At 42.2% G+C, this 27,909-nt stretch overlaps 1 protein-coding gene across 7 annotated transcripts in view; it reads right to left on the bottom strand.

The window, feature by feature from the left end:
- Window positions 1–27,909, bottom strand: part of FOXP1 (forkhead box P1) — a 549,899-nt gene that overhangs the window by 225,027 nt on the left and 296,963 nt on the right. For 6 of the 7 annotated variants that reach the window (XM_032458004.1, XM_014560759.2, XM_032458007.1 and 3 more), the window contains one exon: window positions 1,351–1,538. In XM_032458004.1, the coding sequence (XP_032313895.1) occupies window positions 1,351–1,527 (177 nt within the window). In that variant the 5' untranslated portion in view covers window positions 1,528–1,538. Of the gene's footprint in view, window positions 1–1,350; window positions 1,539–27,909 lie in introns of those variants that run through there. The other variant, XM_032458008.1, reaches the window with a different exon arrangement.

Genomic DNA, 27,909 nt, shown 5'->3' with positions numbered 1-27,909 from the left:
AAATGCATAATGACATGTAGCCGCCACTATACTATCATACAGAATAATTTCATTGCCCTAAAAATCCCTTGTGCTCCATCCATTCATTCCTCCCTCCCTCTCCCCAAACCCCTGGAAACCACAATCTTTTTATTGTTTCTGTAGCTGTGCCTTTTCCAGAATGTCATTTGGTTGGAATCGTACACTTCGCAGACTTTCAGACTGGCTTCTTTCATTTATTAATGCCTTTTAAATTTCTTCCATGTCTTTCATGGCTTGATAGATCTTTCTTTTTTTTTTAACTGCACATATATTTTTAAATTTACATACATGTACTGTTCATTGTTTCTAAGAACGTTTAGAGCTTTAGCCTTTTAAACTTATATAGTTATCAAAGGAATAAAGCCAACCACAAAATAAGAATCAATTGAAAAAGATACGTACATCCTGCTATTAACAGCAACATTATTTATAATTGCCAAGATATGAAGCATCCTAAGTGCACATCAATAGTTGAATAGATAATGAAGATGCAGCATATATACATATAATGGAACACAACTCACCCATAAAAAAGAAAGATATCTTGCCATTTGCAGCCCTTTTTTCACTTTTTGTTCACTTCAAAAACCAGAATTTTATAACTGGCAGAGACATTTCCATTACAACAAAACCAACAGAATACCAGAAATAAATTTAACCAAGGAGGTTACCTATACTATGAAAACCAAAAGGACAGAAAGAAATGGAAAGATTTCTTGTGCTCTTGGACTGGAAGAACCAACACCATGAAAATGGCCACACTACCCAAAACAATCCATAGATCCAATGCAACCCCCACTGATGCTCGTGTTACTGATGTCTCGTTGTTTCTTTTTACCCAATTCTGGTTGGGTATTTCTATTTATTTCTACTTTCCTTTTTTACCTACTTTTCTCTCTTATAGCCCTTATTTCTCTTGTCTACTCAATCCCTTATTTTGTTTCCTTCATCATGAGGCTTAAAAAGCCTGTTTATTTCTTAATTTATTTGATTCAAGCATTGGAAACCCTATCCCCAAAGATTCACTTGATTGCAAGTAGTTACACGTGAGGCTGACACAGGTGGGGCGGGAAGGAAGGGGCCAGAAGTCCACCCAATCTCATTCTCAACTACCATTCACCAAGAAGGAGGGGGCTTCCTGGACTGAGCTCCCAAGGGCTGGAGAATCAAGTCTCTCAAAGCCAACCACCAGGACCCCAGCGCACTGAGTGGCTTAAAAGATGCTGCTAACAGTCAGACAGACCGCCGGGTGAGTACAGCTGGTAGCACACTCCCCGGCAGGACTCGCCCGCGCCCCCCCCTCCGCGGCCCGACGCCGGTGCACGGTACCTGCTGCTGCTGCTGCACGTGGGCGAGATCGGCCGCCCCGACGTCCACGGCCGGCGTCTCTCCGTTGGACCGCCCTTCCCGCAGACCACCACACTCTAGTAAGTGGTTGCCGCTGCTGGACCCATTCTGGATGGCTGAACCGTTACTTTTTGTCTCAGTCCCAGATTCTTGCATCATGACTCAAAAACCTGATAAAAGGATTTTTCAGGAGGGCGGGGGCGGGGGGGAGAAAGAAAAAAGCAGCTGTTAACACAGTTGTTGCGTACAAGGAGAAGGGCCCTGCCCTAAATGTTGCCAAATTCTGTAAACAGTTGTCATTTTCTTTCACTCAATGTATCCCTCATTTAGTGGTCCCATCGTCTCATTTTTGAGCATGGAACTGCTGGTCCAAATTTAACTTTTCTGAGTATCATTCTTATGCTATCTTTTCCCCCTTAGAAAAAACAAGTGATTACATGTGAACCTAGAATTTATGGTTAAATTTCTTTGATTCTATCTGGATGTTTTGCTCAGAAACCGGTAAGTCATTCTACACAGTATGTCAGGTATAACATTAAATTTTAGTACACGCAGGCTCTATGTAGAAGGTTACACTCTTAGAGAAATATTCTCCCAATTTAGTCTATCAGGAGATGACACACATTACCAGAAGGCCCCCTGAGGTAATCCGTGCTGAAAACTCTTACAGTCAAAACCCAAAAAGCATTTTAAAGATTCATACCCCTTGGAATCATTCAGGTAGTGAAACTCTTCAAAACTGGCCATTCCAATAAGACAGGCCAATTTTAAGAGAGAAGGAAAAAAGTCCCCATTTTCAGAAGCTAAATAAATTGACTCTGATCTTTGTCTTATGGTTAAAACTGTCCTGAGAAGTCCCATTCAAAATTAGGTGTTTCTTGAGGGGGAGGGTATAGCTCAAGTGGTAGAGTACATACTTAGCATACACAAGGTCCTGAGTTCAATCCCCAGTACTTCCTCCAAAAATAAAATAAAAATAAGTAAACCTAATTACCTCCCCCCTTAAATCAGGTGTTTCTCACGCTGGCTTGCTAACCTCTAGTACGGTTTAAGGCCTGAAAGGTCTGAGCTTCCTTTTGTTTATTTTGCTTAGGCAGACCAAAGAAAAGTTCAGAATTTGAAAGTACTAAACTTCAAATTAAAAAAAAAAAAACAGATAGGTAGGTAGGTAGGTAGATACATAGATACATAGACACACAGACAGACAGACAGACAGATAGATAAACATAAACACACACACACACACACACACAGATGCATCCCCCCTTATCCATGGGGGATATGTTCCAAGACCCTCAGTGGATGCCTGAAACCACACACAGGACCAACCCCGATATGTATTTTCCTACACATATATACCTATGATAAAGTTTAATTTATACATAAAGGACAGCAAGAGATTAACAACAACAACTAACAAGAAAAGAGAACAGTTATAACAATACACTGTAATGAAAGTCACATTAATGTGGTCTCTCTCTCAAAATACTTTGTACACAATAATGCCTTTTCCATCTTAAACAAGCACTTATCATGCACTGTGGCCATAACTTTTGCAGTGGGAGGTACGACGGCAAAACTAGCACGGATTTCTTTTTTCCCCTTCACCATTTCATGGATAGAAGATGTGTTCTTACCATGGATCTTAGCAACTTTACCATATGATTTTTTTTTCTTTCCTTATTCAGTTGAGAACTTTTCCCTTTTCACTCACAGGAAGCACTTGATGGCTTCTCTTTGGCACATCCCTAGTCTTGCACTTTGGGGCCATTATTAAGTGAAACCGATGTTACTTGAACACAAGCACAGAGATACCAGGACACAACTGAGATGGCTACTAGGTGACAAATGGGTGGGAAATTCTGGACAAAGGGATGACTCCCATCCCAGGTGGGTTGGAGCAGGACAGTGGGAGATTTCATCACACTGAGAATGGTGTGGAAGTTCAAACTTATGAACCATTTATTTCTGGAACTTTCCATTTAATATTTTCAGACCACAGGTAACGAACCTCAGAGATGGAAGCTGCGGATAAGGGGGGAACTACCGCAGTCCAAGACAAGTCACTAGAGAATATGGCCTACGTGTAAATACATTTCACTGTCCTTGTTAAACCCTAGGTACAAAAAAACCATTACCCCTGGGAGCCAATTCAGCTCTCAGTAAAGATGTCCAATTAAGACAGAAGACAGATAATACTTGCTAATATCAATCGCTACCATCTACTGATCACCAGTGTCATGCCAGGCCCTACTACAGGGGATTTACGTTCAACTTAGGTCTCATGACAATTCCTAGCCCCAGCAGACAGATGAGAAGACTAAGCCTCTGTGAGACTTATTTTAACTTGCCCAGCATATCACAGCGACTAATGGTGGAATCAGGATGTGAACAAGTTCATTCTGATGTCAGAGTCCTTAACTATGTGTTTTCTTAAAGTGGAGGTGCAGTGGGGGCCAAACAGTGAAAATGCCAGGGTCACACTCCAAGGTCATGGGCTAGGAAACAACAGTCACCAAAAGAAGATGACAGTCCAAACATCAGAGCTGAGAAATGCCTGAATAATTAAGACAGAAATGTGAAATACCAATCCTAGATAAAAGGGAGGAACACTTTTACACAAATTGATCTGAATCGTAGAAAGACACATGTACAACCAGTACTACAGATTTCTCCCCCAACACATGAAATATGTGACAAAAGGGAAATTTAAACACATGGGGCATCTTTGGAAGAGGTTGCCCTCTTGTTAGAAATTAGAAGTCTCTTTTCTAGAAGCTTACACACACAAAATGGAAAAATTAATAGCAAAATACCTCTTGTCTTTATTTGCTTTCAGTGCATAGTGTGATCCAACTTAACTACAAACTTCATAAACCCAGAAGACATATTTTTTAAAGTTAATTCAATTCTGAATTGGACTAAGAATGGCATTTTTGGTTAACAGGTGGGAAACAAACTCAGACACAACAGCTGATTCACTCTCATCTCTTTCAACCACATATTCCAGTAATTACAGCCCTTTAAAAATTGCATTCATAGCCTTACTTCTGCAGGCTAAAAAATTTACCAAAAAACTAAAACTTTCTCTAAGATGCCAGAATAAGGCAATGCAAGTACCCAGTTCCCAACCAAAAAAAAAAAAAAAAAAAATCAGTTTGTGAAATGTAGGTACTTTCCCCCCAATGTTTTAGTTTGTCTTCTAAAAACTTGCCCATCTATACCAAAGCTAAGGAAAAAACAGTGTTTAGATATTTAAGGGAGAGAACAATTGTCTTCGAGTGCTTAGCAAGGAAACTTATTTAATTCTTAGGCTATATCACAAGTATTTTTAAACAGAAAAGAAAAAAAATTGTTTTAACCTTCTGGAAAGCCTTCCCACATCAGGGATTTTCCACCCCGCAGAAACAAAAACATTGTCTAGACCTAAACTCTATACCTGCCCTCAGAATGGGGCGTTATTGAGCCAAATACCCTGTCCTCGGGGAGCAGAGCTGCAGGCAGAACGCTGCTTTCCAGCCATGTGACCTTGACGATCCCAGACCTGCAGACAGGTGTCTAAGAGACCAGCCCCGCTCCTGTGTCCTGGGTTTGACACTATCATGGTGGGTGGAGTTAACAACAATCCCCAACACCCGATTTGATGAGAAGGTTTTGCTCCCTGCAGTTCCAAAGAAGACTGCCAAGTCCTCCAGTACAAGTTTTGCAGGCATGGAGCCAAGCAGCTTGGCTTGGGAACCAGGTTTGTGAGAGTGCGGGCTTTGGGACCAAAATTGCATAAAAGATTATTTTGGTCCGAGGATGTCCTTAATTAGTCAAGTGCTAACAGTAGTATGTCGGTTGGAAGATTTAAATTTTCCCATCATCTCCCACGCCAATCAGGAGAAAACAGGTTTTTGAAAAGCACATGTGAAAAATGAGGAGTGTCGATGTCTAAGAACCTTTCTAACAATATCCGGGCTGGCGGTTTTTCTTTCTACAGAATGTTCCAAGCCATTTAATAAGCCTTTCTATCTGCATCTCACTGCACAAACTACAAAGCCCTCTGATGTCCTCTGCAAACTCAGGAGAATTCTCTGAGGGAGAAAAGGCAGGAAATGCTAGTCCCATTTTACAGATAAGAAAACTAAATCCCAGAGGTTAAGGAACAGATGCAGTCAGAATCATTCCCCGTGGCAGACGTGAACTTCACCATTCAATAAATGACAAAAGAATTTCCAGTTTGCAAAGTCCTGTGCTAGGTGGTGAATTCCTAAACCAAGGGGGGAAAACAAAGAAGTAAAAACCTAAAAAGACATCAGGGGGTGGCCAGGGGACCAGGAAAAGCATCTAAAATACAAAGATGAAAGTGTCAACATTCTTCAGCCAACAACTATATGTGTCTTTTTCTACTGAGCTTTACAATTTTAACGTCGTCTAAATCAAGTCACGGGAGGGGCATCTGTGTTCTCTAACTTAGAAGGCTGCGCCCTCTTTTCTTGGGTGCTGTCTCAGGCGCCCAGTGTGTGTAACTCCGCTTCCCTCTGGGACTCCCTGGAGCCAATGAACCACTTTGTTCCATAACAAACTAAAAACAAGAAATGAGGCACAATCAGCCAAGTGCCTCAATGTGAAAGGCATGGCACCTGGAGGGCATGGCCACGCCATACACACTAACAAGTCCTTCCTCCAGAAACAAAGCCAAACCTTCCTCTGAAAGGAGCTTCTCCGAAGGCGCGGGGCATGTTTAAATCACATACGATCCATTCAACACAACCGTACAAAAGCTGATGCTACAGTCACACAGATGTCGGAAAGCTTAAGGAAGCCAAAATGGCCCGCTTCTCATCTTGCTTGGAAACATGACAGAGCTACTGATTTCAAAAGATCGATCTCTGTGCTGGAGGGACTTGTAGGAAGGATAAGAACTGAGTTTAGCATGCTTATTTATTGTCGTTGCCAACAGAGCTGCTCTCTGTAAGTATTCTGGAAAATTCATAATGGCCAGGCCAATGTATTTATAGTAAATTAAAGCAATGCTTTATTATTATGATTATTTCCTTGGTTACAGTGTTGATGCTGAAAATTTAAGGAAAATAAAGCCCTTGTTATCATGCTTGTGAAAGATTTTAAGCTAACAGAAAGTTCAGTCTTAATTCCAGGGCAGTTAATTAAGGTTGACCAAGTCAGGCAGAAGTAAATTAACTTGGCTGATCAATTATTTATATGAAGCAGAATAAATGCCCTTAAAGAACTTGGTCTGTTCATGAAAGGATGTGTAAATTAAACCAAACATAGTTTTGTAAAATATATTTCTCCTTCTGTGGGGAGAGGAGAAGAAAAGTTAATGGTGAAATCACTTTTTAGGAAAATGATTAGAGTGATGACAGGGTCCTCCCGCTCCACCCTCTTCCAGAAAAGAAAAACCCTCTTTCTCATCGTTCATCCATGTGTAAGGAAAGAAGGAAAGTGGCATGCTTCTTGAGGAGATAACAGAAGCTCTGAGAAAAAAAAAAAGGATGGAAAGATGGAAGGAAAGAAGTGAGGGAGGAAAGAAAGAAGGGAGGACAGGAGGGCAGAGAAAGAGGACAACTCTAAGAATGGAGAGACTGTGTGAATTTCTACACAGACATCCCTCAGAGACATGCAGGTTTGGTTCCAGCCCACCATGATAAAGCAAATATTGCAATAAAGTGAGTCAGTTTCTTTGGTTTCCCAGTGCATATCAAAGTTAGGTTTACACCATGCTGTCGTCTACTGAGTGTGTAACAGCATTATGTCTGAAAAACAAGGTACATATCTTAATTAAAAAAGACTTTATTGCTAAAAGATGCTAACTACCACCTGAGCTTTTAGGAAGTCATAATCTTTTTTGCTATAGTCATGTCAAAGATCACTGATCACTCTAACAAATATAATGATAATTAAAAAGTTTGAAATATGGTGAAAATTACCAAAATGTGACAGAGAGACACAAACTGAGTAAATGCTGCTGGAAAAAATGGGGCTGACAGACTTGCTCCACCCAAGGTTGCCACAAACCTTCAATTTATTTTAAAAAAAAAGAAAGAAAGAAAAAACATAGTATCCATGAAGCTTAATAAGGCAAAGCGAGGGGATGTCTGTAGTTTAGAAATCTTGATCGCGTGGCTCTGACTCCACCGTTGGTCATACTCCATGCAGGGTTTGTGGATGGGTCAAGAATGAGGGGTGGAGTCGGGCTAGCTCTAGTTCTAAAAGAAGTACTCTTTAAAATACTCATGTTTCATGGTGAAGATTCAAAATCTTTAACCATCAGGTTCATGTAGTTCAGGAAAGAAGAAAAACTTGCCTGTATTAAGATATAAAGCCAACATGTACTTCTCGGTCTTATTAGGTAAATGAACTGGTTCCCTTTAAATGCGCAAAAGATGTACCTGGCAACACGATGCACACAACGGAGTTTTAAGGAGCAGGATATAGCTAAGGGAACCCCCCCCATCCCTTATAATAGTTCAGTGGGGTGGCCTGGGATACTAAGCCACCTGGGACTTAATTCCTTTCTTGGGTGTTACTCTCATTCAGATTAGGAAACTAAGCCACAGAAAGCTTCCAGATGGAAGACAGAGCCTCTCGGTAGAAGGCTCTACGTTTCCTAAAGCGTGGCACATGCCTTTCAATTGACCACCCTTTACCCGGCAAGACGCGTGCTACTAGAGCAGGTGGCAGTAAGGACATGAAGGGCTGGTGGAGGGGATTCCAAGTGAAATGTAGGGGGTTAAGGAAGCAGGTGAAGAAAGAGCGTGATGGAGGGGCCACAGCTGGCCCAAGATACTGAATGACTGTCTACAAGCAGGGGTCTCCTAGAGTACTCTTCAAGACAGAAGAAGGGGAGGGGAAGAACAAAACAGGAGAAGCACAGCGACCATAGCTGATTACTTGCTCGTCAGAGATCACTTCCACAAACTGCCAATGAACCCTCCAGACACCACTGTCTGTCCATCCACTGCCCCCACCAGCAGGAGTCCCATTTCTTGGAAAGAACATCCCAGAACCAAGTTTAAGAAGGGAAGTCAGGGGATTGAAACTGTGTTAAGAATGCACCATCTTCCAATACCAAATTTTCATAATTATAACAGAAAGGCGTAAATTTTCTAATGCATGGCAGTTCAAAAAGTAATCAAGGGAATGAGCCGGAGGGCTATTTTAATGTATGCAAAGCTAGTGACCCACAGTAAATGGGAAGTAAGTCACAATGAATACAAAGTAATGCACACAGACTAAAGTCCTGGTCTGATGAGGGACGGCTAAAATTAACACCCAATTAATTTCCGAATTGACAAACAAATGAAACCCATAAATCTACTTTCTCATTAATTTTCTTGTGGTATAATTTAAAGCAGTAATATGAGGGCAAAAACTGAGCATTATCCATCATAAATATCAAAAAGATAGCAGTGTAACACCATAAATTATGCATATTACCTGTTGTTAAAAATGATTTATGTATTATCAACTTAATCGTGCACTGGAGATGTCTAGACCTATCTTTAAAAATCTGGAATTTCATTTAGCACTTAAGGAAGAAGTTCAGGAGCAATGAAATGGTCAAATGCATCTTAAAAAAAGTGGCCACTTATTGAGTCATATGAGAGATCAGGGCAAAACTGGAATCTGCACACATCTTAGGTTCGTATAGATTGAGACTATCACGCAGGTCACAGGCTGGGCCTCGCACGGAAGGAGAAACAAATAAGCCCCAGGAGCTCCCCTTCTAGAAAGCACTGGCATTTGTGTGTAAAAGGAACTACTCCTCTCTCTGGCCTTCAAGAATGCAGGAAATGCAGGGCTTGGTGCCAGAATGGGTACACGCCACAGTGTGGCTGCATCGAAAAGGGCCAGAATCTGTAACTCGGGGACTCACTGAAGCAAGGCATCCTCAGTTGGTGGGAAGTTTGAGAGGAAAATTATGTTCACTGTTAATAATGTAATAATTAATCATGCAATAACATTAACTCTCTTACCTTTTGAGTTCAAAGAAGGACAAAAAAAGAAATAGGAACTAGTTTGTATTTATCTATTAAACCAGAAGCACTTTATATTTATCAATTAAAAGGAAGAAAAGGCATTCAGATTTTAATGATTTCCTTCTGCATCTCTCCACCTCCACTGGTTTAATAAGAATTAAAAACAAAAAATCACTTTGTCTCCAACTTGACTTTCAGACACGCCTTGCACATAACAGGAATTTAATACATAATTGCTGAATTTTTAACTAAATGATTACACAAGAGAAAACTCCAAGTCCAACCTCTCAATCAAATGAGATCAAGGGCTTGTAGTCACCACCTTTTATGTTCCTACTTTTAAAATACTCTATTTCCTGTACTTCTTTGGAATGACTAACCATTCTGGAGTTCTGAAACTCAGAAGAGAACTTGAGCCATAAAATCATTTTACATCTTCACAGAAGTATGACTGTTCCAGTGGCTGAAAATGCAAAGATCATCAACCAACGGAAAACTCTACCAAAAGCCATGGTGAACATTTATTACCTATACGGACAACTCAGAGGGACTGAAGGATGGTAAATAACAGGACGTTTAATTTTCCCCATAATTCCTGACTCAGAGGAGAGAGAATAGGGTGGTAATAAAATTATGTTCTTAACAAAAAGATGGTTTCCCTTTTCCACCAGGCTTTCAACGTTTAGACCGGAGACTTCACATTTTCAAGGAAAAGCAATTCTGAATTCCAGGGACACATAGCTGCTCAGAGAAACCGGAGCTGCCTCCCTCTCGCGACCTGTGGTAACCAAAGTTTCTGGGACACTGTAATCTTTATAAGACACCAGTGAGTGCAGGTAACAACCATCCCACCTCTTAAAACATTCCAGATGTCTAATACATATTTTTAGAACTTCGGTGATCATTGGCTTTGTGTTCCCTCCCTCCCGAAGATCAGGGTTTAAGTGCTGTAATCATGGCAATTGGGGGCAAACGATGGAAGCTAGAAAGAAGCTGCTCTAGGAAACAAATGCAAAGGAGTATACAGACCCACTCCCTGGCATATTAATATAGATGAGCTCAAATAATTAAACAGAGACCAAAAAGCAGCTTTGCCAATCCAGTTCTGGGCTGTTTGCTTTGCCACAAGGAAGCCTCTGAAGCTTCAGGGATGGCGGGGCCAGGTGTTCCAGGGAATGTAATTAAAATGCATTTTTCCAGAACAAAACGGATTTTAAGTTTGAGAAACAACAAAGCCTGTTGGACTTTCATGATTTGAACATTCAAACAGCTGAATTCTCACAATGCACCTAGTAGAATAAAGTGACCAACAACCAGTTCAGACTTTTTTTTCCCCCCATTTCTATATTTTATAGAATTCAATATACATAGGGCCAGATTCCTAACAGGGATTAATGACCAGCATGTTCAATGACACACTTCACGTGTCTCCCTTTTTGCCTCCAGCCCCAAACTGCTCTGGTGGCCAAAGTGAACAATAAGTTCACAGCATCACAGCAACTTCATGAATGCAGGCCATCGGAAGTCTGTTCCGTACATTTCTCTGTTGTGTGAAAGGGACAATCATTTAACTTTATCCTTCAAAAACTCCAATATGCATATATGTACTCCCTTCTGCCCCCACCCCCAAGTTTCTCTTACAGACAGATTAGCAGGCTTTTTCTGATATAAAAGACCACCATTTGTTGAAGGTCATGACCACCCCCCTCAGCCTCCACCTCATTCCAGTCTGTGGTGTATCCTTATAATTTACAGGAAACGCTAGCAAGCCCCGCCCAGTGTTGAAACACAAGGCAAACTCAGAAGCAGCAACAAACAACAGTTTAAAAAACAAAAAACAAAGATGATGTGAGCTGAGTTTGCTCTGCTGTTTGCAAAACACGACAAAAGACAGGCTTCTGTTGGGTCTTATCTAATGTGGTTGCCAGTGTCCCAGGAACAACAGTCACACACACACACACACACACACACACACACCTACCCCCAAGCTGAATAAAGAGATACAAGGTCTGCTTTACGTAATGAGAAATGATACAATGCAGGAGTGTTTTTTTAAAATGAGACAAGTATGTGTAACAGAAAAGAATAAAAATACTAGCTTTTAAAATCTATTACTGTATATTAATTGCATGCTTTCCTCTAAGTTAGGGTGTCTCTGTATCACAGAGGAATTATTCAGAACATATTAAACTAAAAGTTAATCTTCCTTTTTCAAACTTGATAGAGTACATGCATCACAGAGGATCCATCTGGAGCCCACAGGACAACACACAACACACATACACAATACAAAATCCAAGGACTGTACCTTTCGAAGGTGACTGCCTTGTTCATAGCACTAGACTTTTTCTCCTAGACCTTCTAAGTCCTTGTTTGTTCCACAAAGAGTTTTCTAGCCATCTGATGTTCTATTACTGAGCTAGTGGCCTTTCAGGAGAGCTCTCTCCCTTCTGCAAAAAGCAAACAACTGCATAGATATCATTACACTAAGGAAATCTCTTAGAAAAACCAAACAACTCGCTAATCTCTCCAGCCCCTTCATCCAAGCAAAAGATAAGAAAAGCAAACCTAAGTCTGTTTCAACCACATTCCAGGGACAAGTTCCCCTTTTTCTTTCTTTATCAAAATTCTAGCATTTAAGGTTTTTTTTTTAAAATATGTGTATGTATGTGTGTGTGTTTTTAAAGACAGACCTTGCAGGATAAACTGCTGCTCACACCCGCAAACAAAGCAGTATTTGTTTAATAACGATTGCTGCCATGGGTACAGTAAACAAGGGGCCCAGCATTTGTGTTTATGAACAAACACATCATCTTACAAGAGCAATTTAACATTAACCAGGTGGAATAATCAACAGATTTCATAGGTGACACCAGGGGCAGGACTAATGTAAACAGAACTGGGGTGGAGAGAGGGGCCACTCTTCGGGAATCAAGGTCGAGGTAAATGCATTACAGAGTAAACAGCTGCAAAGACGGCAAGATAAACAAACAGTCATTCTTCTGACATTTAGAGAGGCAGAAAGGTTGTATGTTACATAGATCAGCTGCTGACCACCATGAAATCAAACCAGTTGGAAACCAGGCCTGCTTGTTTGCACAATGCCATGTTTGCTTATAAACAACAATTTGCCGTTACCAACCTCGCATTACTCATGATCATATAAGCCAGAGCAAATCAAGTGAAATCCGGTTAACTCTTTACTGGTGACAGTATTTAGAAATAAAACATACCAAAAAAAGCATGGACCCCTTTAAGAAAAAGAGCTCCCCTTGCCCTAAATGAAGCAAACAAGAGTTCAGTCAACACCGTTTTGCTTCTTGGCTTATAGATAAAAATAATGCATCGACATGGTTTAAGTGACTATCGGTTGGATCTGGTAACAGCCTTAAAAGTCTGTAATATTTTCATGCTTGAGTAACCATGCATTCATTTCCTGGGCTCATCTTCTTTTATCAGTAGAATACATGGGTCAAACACCAATTCTGATCTTGAATGTTTTATCCAGAAGAAAACCCTGATGCTCCTCTCTCCCCAAGTTTCTTGTTCCAAGATACCCTTAAGCACACTGAATCTGCAGACAAATAGATTTGCAGCATTCTTGCCCATTCCACAAAAATCAAAACTATAGCAAGTGATGATTCTGCCCTTAAAAAAGATTGTATAATAAATTCATAAGTTGGTATTACATATAAAGACTCAAGAGTTCATGTTGTCAGCTTATCAAAGAAATCTTAGGTCTTCAAAGCCAAGAATGGATAAACTTAATGTGTCCACTAACAAAATCAAAGAAATGTTTTATCTTCAAAAATTTGTTTCACCTGTACTGACATGTAAAACAGCATGTTGTATATCATAAGAAAGTTATCATGCTGTATCGGAGAGACTATATTTAGGTATACAATTTGCAATTAAAACAATAGTTTGAATCGTATTTAGCAGATATTTTAACATTAATAAACTACTTAATTTTGATACATGTGAATAACATCCCTCCATTACTTAAAATTTTATTAGCAAAAGCATACAGAGAAACAGTTTGTAATTTCTCTATATCTTACATTCACAATCGGTTAATTAATTTTTTAAAATTTCAGCTTTATGTCAGCACAAAGCACAGCAAAACACTGCTGGATATCCAAAGCAGAATTCGAAAATAAGAAGATGAAATTAGACAAAACTAAAGATACACCTGGGAGGATTCTGGCAATGACATTAGTAACAATCAAATTATTGGAACTTCCAGCTCTGTCTAAAAATTGCAACAAAATGTTTACTGGTCATCCCTGCCAGCCCTGATCCTCACCCTCAGTTCCACTGGAAACGTCTAAACTTCTCCAGCTCGTTTCCACCTCCTGCTTCAATAATCTTATTCCTCCTACAACCCTAAAGTCACTAAGTAACAGAGCACTTTCTCTTGTGTTTTTGTTTTGTTGTGCTGTGGTTTGTTTCCTAAGTCCCTCTCTGCTGACAGTCTCCTTTTCCCAAACCAACACAAGCCCCTAAGGCCTCAATGTCTGGAGAAGAAATTTCCACTGAGGGTTCAGTGCCCGAGGAGGAGGGAACTTCTCAGGCTTGTGGACCTGTTACTGCCTTATGCACACGGGGAAGGGACGTGGAGAGGGCTCCCTTTTCTGCCCTAGAAAGCCCTCTAGGGCTCAGGCTGTTCCACTGCCCTAGAGAAGGAAACCCGGTCTTGCTCAACTCTGAATGATGATGCAAGTCTGGTGGCTGGAACAACTAACACAGAGACTCTTCCTCAAATACTCTGGGAACAGAACGTTCTCAAATTCCAAGCTCACGACTCTATGCAAGCGCAAGTGACCAAGATGACTAGGAGACAGGGAAGGGAAGTGCCTTATCCCATGTCTCAGCGGAACTCAAGAGAGGGAAAAATGAAGAAGTAACGTCATAATGCTGTGTCCTCCCATCCCTGTTCCCCATCTTCACTGGAAAATGCTGATTACCTACTATCCACACTTCTAATTTTTTCCCGGGAGTTCTCCTGACCTTCATTTTTATTTGTATTCCTAAAAGCCTGGATGAAGTAGATTAATGGTAAAGGATTATAAACAGAGTTTACAATACAATTGTAAAAGATAATCCAAAGAGTTGTAACCATTTCCCTTGGTAAAGGCCAATCACTAAGCACAGGAGTTTTCTAAGCCATGCTATCCTAAGGCACATAATCACTACCCAAATGGGGGCTCACTTGTACTCCTAGACGATTCTACTGATTCCTTACTGTGAGTAGGATAAATAACGTGCCTCTTCCCTTGACCCCAGGTATGGTGGTAGACCTGTCCCAGTCCACTTTTACTATGACCTGCATATGTCGAGTTTATTTATTTTGTTCCCCATAGACCCCAAATGTGTGAAGCTTTATTTACTAAAAAAAAAAAAAAAAAAAAATTAATGAAAGAGGAAGAGAGAATGCATTTCATTAAGGAGTCTTTCATATAATCTCTTTGATAAACTATTTTAAAAACTGAAAATAGTCCAGAGGAAGCTCTGGGAAAACCCAAGGTTAGAAAGGACTGATTTTTTTTTTCTACAACTCTTCTCTGGGATGAACATCTTACAAATCCGGTGATTCTTAGAATGGTCATGCCATCTGAGTGGCCCCTGGAGCCAGTTTCCAAGCCTCAAGCATTCACTTCTACTTCCTTTTTCCCATCTTCATCTACATCTCCAGTGTAATTTTTAAAATGTATTCACTTTTGACAAACATAAATCTACTGCAGGGAAAATTTCTTACCACTCTGTGAAATAGAAAGCCAGTATGGAACCCTTTGCAGGAGAGAAAGACTTTCTAATAAATGTAACACAACCCAGCCAATGTTCTTACATTCTAGCTGGAGCCTGTTGTCCACAAAGGCTCTGAGTGGGAGCCATGTTCTTTCTTTGTTCAATAATGAGCTTACAAGGGGAAGAGAGAGATTAAAGACATACTAGTGCCAAACGGAGACTTTCTCCTTGGCTTTAGCAGAAGGATTAAAACAGACTGAAAGTGGAATTGCTTCAACATCAAATCACAATAATGAGAATTGGTGAATGATTTATGAACCATCTAAAAATCCTCTTCCAACACACCAGTAAGTGGTACAAGCTTACATCTTGGGGCACTGAGCTGCAGGAGACTTAAGATACCCACGTGGGGACCAGGCTACATCCTTGACACCTAACCAAGGTACTCCTAACAAGGCAACTCACAAAGCATTTATAGAGAGCCTACTGCATACACTTAACACTGCTAGAGAAAGAATCAACTGGCTAGACTCTCTCCTTTGGCCGCTAAACTGAATGGGACTCCTGGGCCATGGGGAGTATGCTTGTAGGAGACAACCTAAAAATCCAACTGGCAGCTCTAACATAAGCCTCCCTCACAGGACTGCCTTTTCTCACACCATCAAACACAAGTGCAACAACCACTTAAGCAGAGCTGCCTTTCTTCGGTGCAAGTTCAGAGTTTATTCATTACCAAGTAACTACTATATGATAAAAACTATAAGCATATCATTCAAATGCTTTATTGGTCAAAAAGATGGATGCTTTTATTAGCCCAACCTTTTTTGTAATGGAGTGCCACTGACGACCCAGCATTAGCCTCATTCCCTGCTATTAATCACACTTCTAAGAGCCCATTTTGCCTTAAAATCTTAAGAAATTGCTATAATTTAAAGACATGGTGTCTTCATAATGGGAAATGCCTCATAGATTGTATCATTTCACAAAATACAGTATTTTTTTTTTTTAATGGGAACAATGACCATGATGCTAAGGCATTACAAAATGGGAATCAGACATATATAAAAGTGAGAGGTAAGCTGTCTTTTCTTTTTTGTGGCTGGACACATCTGTACACTTTAATTACTACTTTTGAGAAGCTGATTAATCCAGAAGCATATAATTTACAGAGATTAAAATTAGTAACACTGTCAAGCAAATGAAAAATAAATACGAAAGAGGGAGACCCTAATTGTCATAAGATAGAAAAGATGTGACGAAAACATTGTGTGCTTTAAGAAAATTCCATTGGTAGAATATTCCTCACTTATCACCTGTAATTCCTGTGGCCTGTCTGGCTACGCAAAGAGAAATAAAGCAAGCTCTTCAATGAGTGACTTCAGGATGAACTACAGGCATCTGCCAATTTACTTTCACTATGATTTCAATAATACAGTGACGCCCTTACCTTGTAAGTCCTCATCTCATTAAACCACCCCTTTGCAACCATTTAGCACAGCTAAATATTATAAAGGAAGGAGTATCTGAAAGAGTTTTTCAAAATATAGAGCTAAAAACCCATCTTTTTCAAAGCACCCCTTCAATTTTTTAATACTACACAATTAGAATGCACAAAGATTATGAACAGATCTGGTGTAGATGACTTAAGGCTGAGTCTCTATTCTTCTCAGCCAAGAACCCTGGTAGCATCCTACAGGTATCAAGGGCTGAATTCAGAAACTGTGAAACAGTCAGAGGCTGGTGACACAGTAGAGCTGGACTGGGCAACAGGCAGCTCTGTGCTAAGTAATCATAGCTCTGGCTGAGGGGCCCCTTCTTGGAGATATGCTCCCCATGTGGTGTCAAATGGTTAAGATAAGCACCTAGACCTTGAACCACACCCCGCTCCTGCCCATTCTAACTAGTGAAAAGGTTAACTTCACTTATTTCTCAAGAGCAAGGAGGAAGTCCTGACCAGAGGAAATATTTAGTCCCAGACATGCCAACTGTCCCAGACATGCCAACAAGAAGCAGAGAGCTTGGGTAGATTGGGCAGGGTTGTTGCTGGCAGCCTCTCTTCACACACTGGGTGTTGGGGCCACTGGATGGCTACAGAGATGATGGTGGGACCACCTGATGTCTGGAGACTCCAGATTCTCAACAGGACTCCTTCATCAACTAAGTATCCAAAGAAACTTTCAACGGGCGTTGCTACTCCTTGGCATTTCCATGGTAAGTGCGAAGAGTGAGGGTACTGGACATCTTGAGAACAGAAACAACACCTGGTACTGAGTATGAGACTTTTAATGGAGACAACAGGGCCCATCAGCATCATTAACATTGGACTCATCAAAGATCACAACCCATGGATAACCAAGTGATGGAAGGGGCCAGTGTATTTCCTCAAGAGTTGATCCCTGTGGCCTTTTCCTTAGGAGACCAGTATAGGTGCAAAGACTCTGTCCTATGGCAAGGACTTCCAGATAGAATGACATATGTCTCCAACGGATAAGGAAGTTATCATGTTTTACACTGCAACTGTAGTGCAGACTTCCAGCACACAAAGCTCAGCTCTATGGAGAGTAGCAGGGGTTTTGCCTGGGAGCCTGTTAGAAGTGCACCTTCTTGGGTCCTTCTAGGACCTACTGAATAAGAACTTGCACGTTCATAGAACTCCCCAGGTGATTCACATTAAAGTTTGAGAAGGCAGGTGTGGTGGCCAGAGAGCCGCCACTGGACCAAACTTGAATTTGATCCCCGACTCTTCCAACTGTGAGGTTTCAACAAGCCCCCAACCATTCCATCTTTCTATTTCCTCATCTCTAAAATCACACTACTCTGCATCTGGAGTCACTCATCCTTCAGAGCAATATTTATCCTGTACTTAATATGCACCAGGTCCTGTACTAACTGTTAGGGCAACAATGGGGAACAAAAATCAACAGAGATCCATTGACATGGAGGCTGACTGTCTAACGGGGAAGACACACATTCATCAGTCATACAATCAGTGGAGATTAGAACCGAGAAGTGTCACAATGAAAGATGCACAGGGCTCTGAGAGCACACAAAGCTGACGTGTAAAGTGCCTAGTATGCAGTAGGTGCTCAATAAATCACAGTGATTATGTGTAGCGCATAAAACCCAGACCTTTGGGAAGTGACTAAAAAAAAATCCCAAGCACAGAATACTCTTCTCGCCATCATAAAGTAAGCCTGAAATGGGACTGTGTTCTCAGTGAAATGCTTTCTAGAAACATACCCTGCTCTTCCGTGGCTGTATGAGGAGTATAAATAACATCGATAAAGACAACATTTCTTCGAATGACAGCTTAGAGAACCACATTCACTTTCCAAGTATTGTTAAGAATTAGCTCTTGTTTACTAAGTTGTGGTTAATAGGAAACATGCAGAGGATGGTACAGTAAACCAGCCTTGTTTTAAGCAGTCTTTGGATTATCACTTTAAAGCCTCGAGACCTCAAGAAAAATCTTTAATTGGCTTTTCGGCACTGTTTCTGCTCTGCATATGTGGTTTGTAAAAGTCAAGAAAGCACAAGTGAGTAATTACAGATAGGGTTAGCAACCTGCACCTCACACTATGGACACGAGTGGTTAATGACTTGTGCACTTAGCACGTGTCTATACGGTGGGAATACTGAACTGAACAGGAATCGGAGAGCCAAATCCCCACCACAGGGACACCTGGCCTGGGAGCAGGGCCACCTTGCTTCACCTCACTGAACAGGAGTCTCTTAACCTCACAACTGGGTGTGTTTGGCTTTCCTTAAAACAGCCTTCTTCATGAAATTTAAATTAAAACTTAACTATGATATAACAGCTCTACACATATGTACGTTAAGAGTTTTTGGTTCACTTCCCAAAATTGGCTTCCTTCCAACAGGTGGGTATTTCTGATGGGAGAATTCTGACTTCACTGTTAACAGAATGCCCCTGATCAAAGAATACACAACAGAAGAATTGACCGGAATAGACAGGGAAGTTGGGGCAGGTATAGTACAGAAAATGTGGTTTCTCTTAAGACCGCCAGATCTTAATGTACAGTAGCTGAGTGATATGACCATCAGCTCATACACTGGAGCATCTATTTTGATTTTTATAAGTCTCTCTATTGTTAGATGGAATAGGATAGAGTCACTATTACCTTGGTAAGCAGTCAACAACGGGTGATTTCCATTTATTACTGCCTGGAATAAGATTTATCTTTAGGATAATTTCCCTTGGGTCCAACTATTAAAAATGCAAAGTATGTGAGAAAAGAATATGTCTGGAATAACAGAAAACATCAGGGGAAAGAAATCTGCATGACACTGTCCCCCTATGGCAGTGGTCCTCAACAGGGGGTGACTGTGCCCCCCTACCCCCACCCAGGGGACATTTGGTGATATCTGGGGACATTTTTGATTGTCACAAATGGGAAGAAGGGGTGCTGCTGGGAAGCCAGGGATGCATGTTGCTAAAATCCTACAACGCTCAGCTCAGCTCCCACAACAAAGATAATTCGGTCCCTCATGTCAGTAGTGTCATGGTTAAGAAAACTGTTCCATGGAATTTGCATTGTTTTATGCAAAGGAATGAGTCCTATTTTATTTTCAATAATAAATTTATAATATGCATTAAAATGTTAATGACCTGTGATTTTTGCTTGCGTTTATACTTCATAAATACTACTGAACTGGGCATCTTTGATGGGTCAGGTTACTCCAGACCTAGGGGACGCCCTGCCCTTTGAACGGAGTACTGTATTTCATGAGGGTAGGAATGAGGAGGCTGAGGGTGGGTGCGCTCTTAAGGAAATAGGAGGAGGGATGCCTCGAAAGAGAAATGGCCAAGCCTGGAAGGGAAGACTGGAGATGGAACCTTCACTGAGCTGGGAGCAGGGAAGGGCCGGGATCCAAGGTACATTTTAGAAAGAGAAATGTGATGGAAGTACTCAGGATGAGGCTAAAGCCAGGAAACAAGGGGGCAAATTAGGAAGCTTTGGTCCAGTACTGACAGAGGCAGTAAGGCTGGGAATAAAAAGGGGGTTGGGGGCTCTCTCCCTTTCCCCCCCGACTCCTGAGCACCTGCTCCATCATGTCTCTCTCCCCCGCTCATACCTCTAAACACTCCCTCTCCTGACAAATACGCACACCAATCTTAAAATAGGCATCTTCAACCTCAAGCATCTCTTGGAACTCCCTCCAGCGCCCTTCCCCTGTACTGCCAGCTGACTGAGACAACTAGACCTCATTGCCTCCCCCTTTTCCCTCCCACCGGGTCCTCTAGAAGCCAGCTTCTGCCCCGCCTCTCCGCCAAAAATATTCCTACCACAATGGCTAACGAGCTAGGAGTTGGTAAATTCAACTTACACTTTTCAATCCTTACTTGACCTCTTGACAACACATGACACTGTCATTCACACACACACTCTCTCTCTCTGTGTAGAAAAAAAAAAAATCTCTCTCTGCCTGTTTGTTTTCCCACTCATCATGGTTTCTGCCTACATATCTGGTGGTTCCTGTTCACTCCTATTAATAAGCTTAACTTCCCCTACTCATTCACCTTGCCTAGAGTTCCATCCTTAGGACTCCCAAACTCTAAAGCAAGGGTTGACAGATTTTTTTTCTGGAAAGGGCCAGAGAGTAAATATTTTCCACTTTGCAGGCCACATGGTCTCTGCCCCAACCACGCAGAGTTGTAGCTCCCTTGTAGCATAAATGCAACCTGAAAGAATATATTAACAAATGTTAATGCATTACATGATTAATATATTAACATGACTGAGTGCCAATAAAACTTTATTTATAAGACAGTGGCAGCAGGATTTGGCCCACAGAGCTGCAGTTTGCTGATCACTCCTCTAAAGCACCATCCCTGGAAGATCTTATTCCTTCCCATGGCTTCACTTCAGGCCTGCCTGCATCCGGTGACTCCTGAATCATTTCCACCAACCAACATATCCTTCCAGAGCTCTAGATCCCAATTGCTTCAACCTTCTGGACAGTTCTACTTTGATGTCCTAAAAGGATCTCAACTTCGCCTCAAACTGAGGACATCTCTTTCTCCCTTCACCCAAACCCCAAGCCAGGAGTTTTCACAAAGGGGTCAATTTCCAAATCGGGCCTGATCCTCCTCCTCTTTTATCTCCCATCTACCAATTCCCATCAACTCTGCCTCATATTCATTCATTAATACATACAAGTTTTCATTATTATTTCCATCTTCTCACTTGATCCTTAGGGCAACTACCACTGTGACGGCAAGTATAGATGGTCGTATACCATTTTACAGATAAGTGCATCAAATCTTCAAAAAATAACATGCCTGGGATGGAGTGGGATTAGGGCTTGAGCTCCCCCTCCTATTTAAATAATATCTGCTTCTCCACACCCTTGCCTTGGAGTGCACCCCCATCACTTTATCACTCTGAACGGGAATGAATACATCTCCCCATCTGGCCACATCGCACCACGTGTGATCACGTCACCTCCTTTGCTTCAATGGCTCCTCCTTCAATGGCTCCCTACTGCCTCAAGCGTGAAGTCCCAAACCTCTAGGCTTGCTCTCTCCAACATGAAAGTCACTGGCCACATGAGGCTACTGAGCAATTCAAATGCAGCTAGAGTGACTGCAGAGCTGAATTCATGATTTATGTGAAATTGTAAGGCAAACTCGTTTAAATTTAAAAACTGATACTCCATTCAGTGACTGGAAAACTTCTGATTATGTGCTGAACAACTTGGGTACAGGCGTCTACTTTCTCAACTGTTAAATTTCATGAAACTCATGAAATTTAAGTACAGATGAAGTACTTCTGATGAAATTTTAATATCCAAACTGAGATGATTTTTTAGCATGTAAGAAAAGAATGCAGAATGTGTCTTTCATAAAATTTTGATATTGGCTACATGTTGGAATGATGATATTTTGAATTGGAATGAGTGAAATACTATTATAATATATACCTGATTCTTTTTGCTTTGTTAATGCAGCTATCAGAAAACGGTAAATTCCTTGTGGGGCTCTCACTTTATTTCTATTGCCCAGCACTGGGCGAGGTACCCAGCCCTCGGCAATCTGGCTGGACCAGCGTGCTTCTCTCTCCCTCTCTCTCTCCACCTCTACTCCCTCATCAACACTGTGGCCTCTGATGCCTGTGCACATCCACAGTGTGCTCACTCTACTGCTATGTCTCTGCTGTGAATCTTCATGGAGCTATGTCCTATGGAAACCTCCAAACTCAGCTCAACCTACGAAGCTTTTACAGCCCATTCCCACCACCAAGTCTGGGACTGAATGCTAGTCCACAGGGTCACATCAAGTTTTATACTGAACTCTTGCAATCACTACATCGGATCCTCATTTTCTGAATGTTTAAGCCAGGGGCCATGTTTTGTTCCTAACAGCACAATAAATAATCCACTGTCAGACAGATGAATGAATGAATGAAGGAGATATTGTGTAGCTAGGACCAAAGACCTCAGAGCTGTCTGATTGGAAGAACTGAGGGGGCACCAGTAAGTTTCTTGGATTTCCAGCCCAGGCGATCAGGAGGACAATGATGTTCTTGTGCAAATAGCCAAGTGAGGGAAAGAAGTGTTCTCTGGAGAAAAGCAGAAGTGAAAACAAGAGCTGGGTGGGGGGAGTCATGAGTACATAGGTGACACTTCAAAGGGACTGGGTAAGATGGAGAGACAATGGGTGGGGACCCCCCCCCCCCAGACAAACCATTGTCAATTCCTCTATGTAGGAAACAGGAAGGGTGACATTTACTGAGTACTAAGTTTTTGTCCTCACAACTATGCTGTGAGGTACATATTAACCCCCAATTTTTAGACTAAAACACTGAAGCTCAGGGAGTATTAATGTACATATACCAAGCTGGTAGACAAACACCTGAACATCGAAGTCACCCAATCTCTGTCCACAGAGAGGGACAGTCGGGAGCAGAGTCCTAGAGAGTGACATAGAAGTCAGATGGGAGTTTCAAGAAGGAAGGGGTGGTTGGTGGTTTCATGTAGTTTAGAGAAGTTGAGGATGATAAGATGATGGCAAAGGCAGAAGGGAATTCCCCCACCCAACATCAAATACTTTCATTCCCTTGCCCTTGCCTCCTTCCCTCCTGAGAGCAACAGGTTGTTGACCTTCTGCCTTCACTCTTAAACCCATGCCCTCTATCAATGATCATCCCTCCAACACCAGCCCTTCTCTCAACTGACTCCCTCGTTTCAGCCTCTAAACACACTGAACATATTCTGCCCCCTAGTCATTTCCAGGTTATCCTTTTGCTCCTCTGGTGCCCACCCTTCAGCCTCTTTCCCCTGCTCAGTTAAGTGTCTTGAAAGGATGCTGTCTCCCTGTGTTTATCTCCTGCTTGCAACTCTTTGCACTGTGGATTCTCAATTCCCTAGGCTAGGCTAATATTTCCTAAACTCTAAAAACAATTAGAATCCAGTACTTTACCCAGATCCCGGGCAGGAAGGCTGGGGCAGAACCCTGGAATCAGCATGTACAACAGGCAGGCCGGGGGAAGAGAATGCAGTGCCAGGACACACCTAGGAACACAGCTCAGTTCAGCATCTCAGAGGTTCCCTGTCACACCTGTCACTTAAGACCACGCTTTGAAACCTCTCCCATACCTTCCCTGACACCACAGCACATCCCCTGGTCTGCTGCCTGAATCTGTAATGAGTCACCTCCTTGGTCTTTTTCATTTTCTGAAGACTTCACTATCTCCACCCAGGCATTCAGTGTTGGTGTTCCTTAAGGTTTCCCTGTGCCCTCCATACATGCATCACCCCTACCAGTAACCAGTGGTTACTCCAGACTGGATCACCACGAACTACTTTGCTCCCTTATTGGTTATTCACACCACTCAAAGTTCGTCTGATTTCCTAAAACTCAATGTGTCCAAAATCAAACACTCTTTACTCAAAGTTGCTACTTTTCCTAACCAGGAAAGTATCACAGTCATCTCCTTTGACACTCAGTTGACCACCAAGACCTGGTCATTTTTAGTCTTCTATAGCCATCCAATTTATCGCCATTATTTTCATCACCACGGCCGGCCAGCCCTCATCAGTTCTCTCCTGCAATACGCAAGGAACCTTCTGCTACTATCGCCAGTGTCATTCAAAACAAAAGCCAAACTGGTTAAATTAAACCTCCCAAAGCTCCTGCCCTCAAAGGCTAACCTTAATTCCTTTGTCTGAAGTAACAGGGCCCTTAGGTAACTTCCTAGACTTCTCTCCTACTATCTACCTCCACTAACCCATACTACTCCCGGTTATTTGCTATTTTCCAAACAGGCTTTGCTCTCTCATATCACTACCTATGCTGTTCTCTCCCTCTCAGATGCCCCTTTCCTACGACTTTAATTAATAAACTCCTATGAATGCTTTGAAACCCAGATCAAATGTTACCTTTAGATAGACGATACTTCACCGTAGGTACTCCAGATTTACTTCCTTTTTATGTTGGCCAAAGGTTTGTTGGCAAATTTCAATATGATAAAGATTAAACCTTTCCTCCCACAAGGCCAAGAGAATCTATTATTGTTTCACACAAGTCTAATAGTGCTGGATACTTTGCAATCACTCAGCAAAGGTTTGCTGAATGAATGAATGAATGAATGAGGTCACGACCAATGGAAGGACATGGAATCTAGGCACGGGCAAGCAGTCTCACTGCCTGGAACACGGCAGCTGCTCGATAAGCTGAGAATTCTTTCCCTCTTGCAGACTAAGAAGATGATCAAAGAGTAGAAGGTTGAGGATTCTGAGCTTAGAGATGGGAAGTTCAACGAGTCACATGGCCACCATTTTTATAGCAAAAGAGGAATTAAAACATCTGCAGAGACCAAATGAAGGTATGGTAGAGCCTCAAGCATAGGGGGCAAGTTCCCGTAGTGTCAATGTGGTAAAGGAGAGGGATCTAAAACCACAAACACTGAGACTGATGAGCCCAGGAGGGCTTGCTTAGTTGAGGCCAGAGTGCAGAGCTGTGTACTCCACATGGTTTTGAGGGAACCACCAGCAGGACTCATTAGTTTAGGAAAAGCAGAGGGCTCCATGGAAAATGGAGTTGGGACTTATCAAGGCCTTCAGCAGTGGAGGAAGAAGGGATCAGGGAGAGAGAAATTAGCGAGTGTACTGCTGAAATGGCTAGTCATCAGTTCTCTGCTAGGAGAGAGAAGCAGAAAAAGGATGGAGAAGAAAAGAACCATCAAGGCAAGGGAGGGGAAGGCTGTGATCAAACTGAAGATCTGAAGTGCCCGAGTACAATACATATAGCAAAAAACACTGAGGTTCAGACAAGCTTCTAAAATCTTCCAGGAAGTCAAAGGGAGGGGATCCAGTGCCTGGCACAGTGACACACAGTAGCACCCAGCAAACATTTGCTGAATAAATGAGTCAGTGACGGGACAGAATCATTTCCTCACCCAGTGGTCCTATGTGAGCTACCAGCATCTAATTTATCATCAAGCTCGTTAAAAAACAATCACAGATCAACAGTGTACCCCAAGGACACCCCACAGACTGGTCGTCTCGACAAGATTGTATCTGACGTTATTCTAACATGATTACGTCAGCACTATGTTTAAGAGTTATGAATACTCAGCTACAAGTGTGCCCAGATCTGCCAGCACCTGGCCCATTAGAGACAGTCAGTCAACATCACTTGAGTGAATGAATGGTTACGCAAGTGGATGGATGAATGACAGAATACACATTTACTTGTTAAACCGATAATAAATACCAGCTACCTTCCAAAAATCATCACTCGAGGTATAACATTCACCCAACTCAGACTGAGCAAACAGCATGGAATGAAGAGCTAAGGCATCTTGTTTCTCAAAAATTCAGACGATTCAAAGGCAGTAGCTGGGAAGCGGCAGTGTGTGAAGGCGGCGGATTCTGTTGCTTGCCATGTTATCCCAATACATTTGCCGCATGAACACTAAGCTGTCAATCCCCTTTGCCTAGGTAGCCACGGTTCGGAAGTGGCTCAATCTGATGGGCCGTGAGCTCTCCAACGAACACCTCTTATTTCATAAATTACTAGGATAGCTCAACTCTCTGAACAACTGGGAAGCAAACAGAGCTGATAAGAGAATTAATGCTTTCTTCCCAAATCACACCATCTAGGATAATAAAAGCATGTTAAACAAATAAGTCTTAAAAGAAATAGGAGGAAAAACATTTTAACATAAAGCTCTAAGCCATATTGATGTTTATAAGTATTATGGGTTGGGGCGGTACTTCTGAGTTAAGTCATAATTGCTAATGCTACGGATTTGTTCCCTGTAGAATTCTCTGAGATAAACACAGATTTGCATATTTTGAAGGTATTTTGTCTGTTATACAGTCTTGTCACTGTAAAAAAAAATTTCTTTACCAGGCGTAGTTATCTTCCACCCCTCACTTCCAATTCTCTGCCCACCTGCTTCTCCAATCCAGCCTTTGGGATGTCCCCACCCCTATCCCCTGCTCCCCCACTTCCAAACAGCAGGGCTGGAGGAAACCTTTCAAACCAGAGGGTTGCAAACAGAAACCCAATCACATCTCTGGAAAGAAACAGGAAGTGAGGAGAACGATGTAGATCAAGAACAGATACAGGAAAGGGGTGCCAACCACAGGGGTACAAGGTGAACTAAGAAAATTCATGTCTTCAGACATCCAGGCAATATTTACTTGAAACACAGGAGAGTCACAAAAAACTTCCATCTTCCAGAAACAAATGGTGGCATTACAGATTAAAACTAAATGAGTCTAAGCTTTAAAAAAAAAAACAAAACCGTAGAGAAAGGGGCAGAAACACATTTGCGTCACTACTACTGCTTTTACAGGAACTTGCCCTGACACGTGAAAGGGCATGGGCACCTTTTTGGTAGTCCTGTGATGCTGGACTCCTCTGGGGAGGAGAAGTTTAAATGGCATGGATTTTAATCTTTCCATTTACCAGAGCTAATTAATCTATCTCTCCTTAGGAACCAGGGTACCTCACTTGGCCTCACAAGGTCTGGATCGGTAACAATCTCAAGATTTTTGTAGCAGGCAAAGCTGGATTCCTCAAAGCCCAGATGCCTCCTGGAAGCCTGATGGAAGATGCTGACATCACATACTGCCTTTACGGTTTGGGCTTCCTCATCAGGCCCAGGGAGGTCCTGATCAACCTCACTACCCATTGCATCCTGCAGCCAGCCCAAGAAACAGCCCTCACCTGGGCAGCGGCCTCTACCAGGCCAAGGTGATGTCATGTCCACCCTGGAGTTCCCTCTTCCTCCTTCCCTCCAGATCTTTCTCCTTCTCCTCCTCTACTCAAGAGCCAGTCTCTTTCTCTCACCATCCCGGTCTCTCTCTGTCATCTGTCACAGCCTGTCTTTCTCTCTCAGCCACTTGCTCACTCTCTACTTCTCAGAATCTTTCTATTTGCCTTTTTGTTAGTCTCAGTTTCTTTCCCCCTCTGTCAGTCTCAGAATTTCTCCCTCTCTCCTCCCTCCCCACTCCCTCCCTCTCTCCCCCATCACCACCCGGCCAGCTCTCAGTGTGTGTGCACTAAGTGAGCTGTCACCAGCCAGTAAGAGGGACAGTGCACAGCCACACTGGTCAGGCGGGGTAAGAGCCAAGGCACGCAGGATGTCAGCCCACAGCTGACAGTCCCCTCTAATGACAGGGCAGAGTGAGCAGGACGTATCTGGTTGGGCTGTGGGAGGGGAGAGTCATTCTGGTCTTCGTGGTATTGGTGGTGCCGGGGGCCCCCTGGACCACATGAGAAGGCTGGGGTGGTTCTAGAATGCAGTGGTTCGCACGCTCTGAGTCATCCCTC

This window comes from Camelus ferus, chromosome 17 (genome assembly GCF_009834535.1).
Source record: "Camelus ferus isolate YT-003-E chromosome 17, BCGSAC_Cfer_1.0, whole genome shotgun sequence".
Taxonomy (NCBI): Eukaryota; Metazoa; Chordata; class Mammalia; order Artiodactyla; family Camelidae; genus Camelus; species Camelus ferus.
The sequence above is the reverse complement of the archived record's forward strand: the minus strand, read 5'-3'. Positions and strand labels throughout refer to the sequence as shown.